The sequence below is a fragment of the Acartia tonsa genome, chromosome 4, assembly GCF_053477335.1.
Source record: "Acartia tonsa isolate MP-2025a chromosome 4, ASM5347733v1, whole genome shotgun sequence".
NCBI classification, from domain to species: domain Eukaryota; kingdom Metazoa; phylum Arthropoda; class Copepoda; order Calanoida; family Acartiidae; genus Acartia; species Acartia tonsa.
Genome location: NC_137263.1, coordinates 2,242,793 through 2,248,792, shown reverse-complemented (window position 1 = coordinate 2,248,792; position 6,000 = coordinate 2,242,793). Strand labels below are relative to the sequence as shown.

The following is a 6,000-nucleotide window of genomic DNA, read 5'->3' as shown; positions in this document are numbered from 1 at the left end:
TATTATCATACAAAAATTTGTTGTAGTTTGTGTATACAACAACCCACACAAGAAATATACATCCTGTTACTTTTTTAAAATACTAGCGGCTACGCCCCTAGAGGCCTCTAGGGGCACTTGAGGAGGAGAGAGTCGAATTTGATAATTCAATTTCTTATTTTAGATTTTAAAAGAAAAAGTTAAAAAAAATTACGTTTGATGTTTATTTTTCGTTGAACTATCTTTCTAAAATTGGTAAATTTTTAAAAAATTTAATTTCTCTAGGGAGGGTGGTGGTACCCTCCCCCAAAATAGTTATAAACCTTCCCGGGACATATGAGAATCTACCCTGTTAAGGAGAACCCAATCGGTTCAGCGGTTAGCGAGATCCTTCGGTACACACAGACAAACATCCTGTTACTTTAGTATAAGGATTGTTAGGATACTTTTTTATCGGACACCCTAAAAACGCAAACTTACACGAACATTTTTACACACAGACACACGCGCACACACACATAAATACAGACGTATATTTCAGGGAGGGCGGGGATATTCAATTGTAAATTATACTAGTTCCCAAAGTTTTATAATTACGATCTCTTATTCGTTGGCTTCAAAACTTTGGGCAATTTCATTAAATCTTATTGGTTGGTATCAAAAATTCTAGATGATAATTTTAATCTATAGAAAGTTAATTTTATTTATCATAAATGGGATTGTATATAAACTTATTACCATTGTCTTATCCCTTTACATCCCTGAAAATAGCCATATCTTTTATAGCAAGCAAGCTTACTACATATGTACTACATCTTTTTTTTAGTCGAGGTAGAGAAAGAACAGCGCGTACTACAACTTTCTTCTCCCCCCCACCCCCCTTGCCCTTGCATAGTAGCGTGTGCGTGTGTTTTTTTTCACATACACACAGACAGCATTTTTCTCTCATACTGATAGCAGAAAAAAATATAAGAGAAAAAAGGCTACATATTATTTTTTAGTGATAAGCGTTTTTGTTAAGAGTTGACATATATCATCAAAAATGTCGGGGGTAAGATTTTTTAAATTTAATTTTTATGTTTTTTTAGATGTCATTTTTATATAAGTAAATTTTAAGTAAAATATAAAAATTCCTTTTTGACGTATTACTTAAAAATGAATATATTACCTATATATGTAATTTTTATTTACATATGGTCAAAAAATATATTTTACGTAAGTCAGAAAATTGGCCATTTTTTCTCTAAATAGACTGATTAAACTGTACAGTTTTGGCATATTGTCATTATTAAACATGCGTTATATTATATACTTGGATGTTGCACCAGATTTTGATGTATTATAATAAAGTGATACTTGCAGCTGGCTGAAGTAAAGAAACCCCCAACCGTACCCGTCCCCTTTAACTGCATCCTACTGGGTGAACGAACTGACCAATAAATGTTGTGCATATTAGCAACCTTAATTGACTACAAATTTACCCCTATCAATATATCCACGTATATTCTTCAAGAATATCATCACGTCGATATTATATGTCAGTCTTGAAAACTTTTTATTAAAGCCAACTAGCCGATATAAATAAATGTCAATGTTGAGCTTGTCAATGACATATCAATATTTTGTCATCCATGACCACTTTATATCACTGCAATATGGTCGACATAAACTTGAAAAGAAATTGCCTATCGGTAGAATGTAGATAGTTTTAAGAAGAAAATTTTAACTAAAATACAGGTTTTACAGGTTAGTTATTTTAGCTTTTTTAGTTTACAATAGTTAAAGTCTTGAATAATGCCACAACAATGAATTTATTATTACATCAATGAAATAATAATATTTATAAAAAAGTGAAACTTGTAGCGGGCTAAAATAACGATCCACCCGATCACCTCCCCTTACTGGATAAACGAACTGATCGATAAATGACAGGCAAAATAGCAAGCTGAATTGACGTCAATTTTTGTCTTGTCAAAATATCCACGTATATTCTACAAAAACAAAGTTGTCCCTTCTGTAGATTTATCAATGGTGTATATGTTTGGACATCAAGATTTATTGAAAATACTCAAAGTTTTTAGGCAAACAAATGAGAGGCTGTGTTTATCTAAATCCAAAAACTAGTATAAAATAAGTCCCAATATCCCCTCCCTCCCTGTAAAAACTTATGTGTTTATGAAAGGAAAATTAAAAACTAATAAAAATCTTTGAAAGGAAAACATATGTTTTAATTATGATTAGTAAAAGTTATTTATCGCAACGTATTATAGACAGCTTTCCGCGGATATCAAAACGAAAAATTATAAGGTTGAAACTAGTTTTGTTAGACCCGAGAGGCCGAATGCCCTGGCTATCATTACTGGTATTAATTTTGTGACTTTTATTTCAATATTCGTGGAAAACTGTTTGTAATACGATGATGTACATGATTTTTAAGTGCTACAGATAACCGGTTCTATTCCAGTGGATAATAATCGGTTTTAATCCATACTGGAAAACAATTATATTATACTTTTGCTAATTTAGAAGCAAAGCAACTCTTCATGTTTACAGGCCTCAAAAGTTTATTTTAAAACACAATCTCACATTTTTTAGCTAGATAAATCATTGAAAATTTTTATTTGAAAATATGAACCTGCAGTGTTAAAACTTTTTCACCAATGATTTTGATATACTTAAGTGGCAAATTTTAGGGGTTGACTTCAATTTATCATCCATTGTCTTATCCCTTAAGATACCTGACTAACAAAATTGTTTTTTCTTTTTTTCTTAACCACAAGAAATATTTAACAAGGATGACAACATCCATAAAAGCGAAATGAAGGGACAAACGAACATATTGTAAGTAAATTTGTTGCAAAACTGCATTAATAGACGATATTGTTTAAGGACATACATACATTTTTGAAAATTGTTTATAGAGATACTTCGCTTATAACATTGTACCTTGTTGGAATAGGAATCAGTTTCAAAAGATTAGAAGAATCGGATAATTTTAACATACAAAACTTTGTTGTCAAAAAGTTAAAAATCGATATGTTTTTTAGATGGACGTACGGACATTCTGGTATTGATTATAGAGTTACTACGCTTTCTAAATTGTACCTAACTACTACAGGAATCATCTTGCAAAGCTTGGAATCGAAGGGACAATTCTAACCTGTTTAAATTAACGAAAAGAGCTAACTGTCTGTGACGTACGGACGGACGGACCGACCCTAATTATAGAAAAGCTTCGCTTTTAAAAAGATAAGATACTGAAGTTGCAATACTGCAATATGATATTTTAAATAAAGAATAATTCATCAGAAATTTAAAGGGCCAGGCATAAGACAATGGTCGATATATAGATGAACGAAAAGGAAACGTTGTCATAAAACTTTTAAGTGTAATAAACCCAATGTCACCTCCCTCTCTGGCATTATTATATTTACAGAAAAGAATAAAAGATAATAATATTCGCAAGTAGCGGAGCAAAATAAGCAAAAACTCACTAAGAGGCTAGGGACCACCGGGGGGGGGGGAAGTTTAAGTGGGGATCCCCCCCCCCCCCCAAAAAAAAGCTTGGACGCCCCTGGGGCCCCCACCCCTCGCTAGATATACTCTAGATCTTTAATGAAATGAGAAAAAATTGAATGCTTAAATCCACAAAAATATATAAAAATTAGTTCAGAAAGAATAATAAAAATTTACAATGGGAAAATATAAAGGGTGTGCAAACAAAAAATAGCGGACCATTTTTAAAATATAAATTGTGCGGCTTTGTGTTAATAATAGATATGAATGCTCCGTATATCGTTAAAAACTCTAATTGTTGCTACTTAAACTATACGTAGCACAGGAATGGTTCTAAGAAATAAAAAAAATACGCCTAAATTAAGGCTAAGAATTATACGTTAAGGACGGCCGGACCAAAAAATATGCAGATAAGCTTCGCTCTTCATAATTAAGGCCTTTACATAATCTAAAAATGTTATTTACACAAAATGCCAATCAAAAAAAAAAATTCTAAAGCGTTATACGATGATTTTTTGTTTACTGTCTGTCTACGTAAAATAGTTTAAAATAAACATGTTAAAAATAATAAACATTAAATAATTTTATGATTAATATTATAGATTAAATTAAACCTTAACGCATATAAGAAGCAAGCAAAAATTTCAAAGAGGGGGAGGGGTGGTTGTTTAAAGAATATCCTTAAACTCTCCCATGTTTCGATTTTAATGATAAAATTGCCTATAACTATAATGAGACCTATTTGAAGCTTGCCTGAAAATTAGGTCTAATGACAGAAAAAAAACCTTACTACCTTAGATATTAGGACTAAAAGTCACGCCACTAAAGGCCTCTAGGGGCAAGGAGAAGGGAGAGTCCACCCCTGCATTTTATTTTAATAATTATATACTTATAATAATATATAAAATTTTATTTTGGAGGGGGTCATTTTTTCTAGAGGGGATTATTTTAAATGAATGATTGTACCCTCCCTTAAAATAGACATAAACCTTCCATAAAACTATAAGAAGCCTCAATGTTAAGGGAAACCATCACAGTCGAGCTGTAAGTGAAATCAAATTATTAAAATTCTTGGATTATATAAAAAAAATTTAAAATCCTCGAATCAAAAAAATTAAAAATCTTCTAATTATTCTAGTAAATGTAAACAATTTAAAAAGGTATATATGATACTTAAAAAGTGTTATTTTCTGCAACCAAAGACTTTTTTGCTGTTTTGATATGAGTATAAAGGTAAATCATTTTGTATTAGTAAAATTAATAGTTTTTTTGCAATTTTTTGACCACAACATTAAAGTAATATATAAATTTATTACCACAACTATTAAGAATATACAATTGACTATCGAAAAAGTTCCAAATTTTTATTGTTATTCTTGTTAAAAATTCAGCTACTCTATAAATAATCTGCCAATCTTCGTCCTATCTCTCTTATTTATTGTCAGATTTTAAAAATTTCAACCATTTATTTTGTCTTTGTTTTAACTGCATTTTTTCGGCCTGCTGCATCTATCATATGATATTTCATCATCATTTGCGTATCCCCCCCCCCCCCCCCCGATTAAACTTCAAAATTACATCCACTTTTGGTTGATATACAATGCTGTCTAAAAATACAATTTCTCCCCCACAAATTTCCCCCTGCCCTGTGCACTTTTCACGTGGCTTGTCATACACACACACACACACATACACAAAACGCTTTTTGGAGGTTATTTTAATTCTCCCTTCAGAGGCTGTGCCATTGACGAAAAAGTTCCCCCCTCTCTCTCTCTCTCTCTCCACAACTTCACATGATTACCAAAAATGCCTCCTCCCTCTGTTTACTCTAGGAAACCAAAACACCGGCTCTCCCTCTCCTCCCTCCTCTCTCATTTTCTATCCATCTCCCTCTCTCTATCTCTCTCGTTTTTTACACCCTGATATTTATACTATATACTACTACGTATAACTTAGTAAACCAAATATGCTACAAGAAACTAATTCTAATAAGGTAGGTTAGGTTAAAAAGCGCCAATAGTAATTTTTGTTTTATTTGGTGATTTTTGGTGATATATAGTTATTTTTTGAGTAAATTTATATGTTATTTATTATATGATTTATATTATATTTTTATATAAAAATGTATAACTAAAAATATAAACAAAAATCAGCTGGCCAAAGAATTTTTTTTAGATAAAAGTGATGACTTTTTTTAAAAAAATATTTACATCATACTTGTTTGTTGTTATAAGGACCTATTTAGAATTAAGATTTAGACATTGGAATATTCAATGGATGTAGCATATACGTGGATATTAGGACAGGAGAAAATTTGTAGTTAATCTAGCCTCCTAATATGCACATCATTTATTGGTCAGTTTTTTCATCCACTTGGAGGGTAGGTGATTGGATAAAGGAGGTTGAAGGTTGTATCGTTATTTTAGCCAGCTGCGAACATCATTTATCAGAGTACATGAAAATCTAATGCAACATCCAAGTAATAATATTTTGATTTATAATTCT

At 31.3% G+C, this 6,000-nt stretch overlaps 1 protein-coding gene across 4 annotated transcripts in view; it reads left to right on the top strand.

Moving 5' to 3' along the window:
- Positions 1-803: 803 nt before the first annotated feature.
- LOC145315662 (solute carrier family 2, facilitated glucose transporter member 1-like) overlaps positions 804-6,000 on the top strand; it is a 41,404-nt gene continuing 36,207 nt past the window's right edge. For 2 of the 4 annotated variants that reach the window (XM_080155669.1, XM_080155668.1), the window contains exon 1: positions 804-1,030. In XM_080155669.1, the coding sequence (XP_080011795.1) occupies positions 1,022-1,030 (9 nt within the window). In that variant the 5' untranslated portion in view covers positions 804-1,021. Of the gene's footprint in view, positions 1,031-4,701; positions 4,729-5,440; positions 5,489-6,000 lie in introns of those variants that run through there. The other 2 variants (XM_080155667.1, XM_080155666.1) reach the window with 2 other exon arrangements.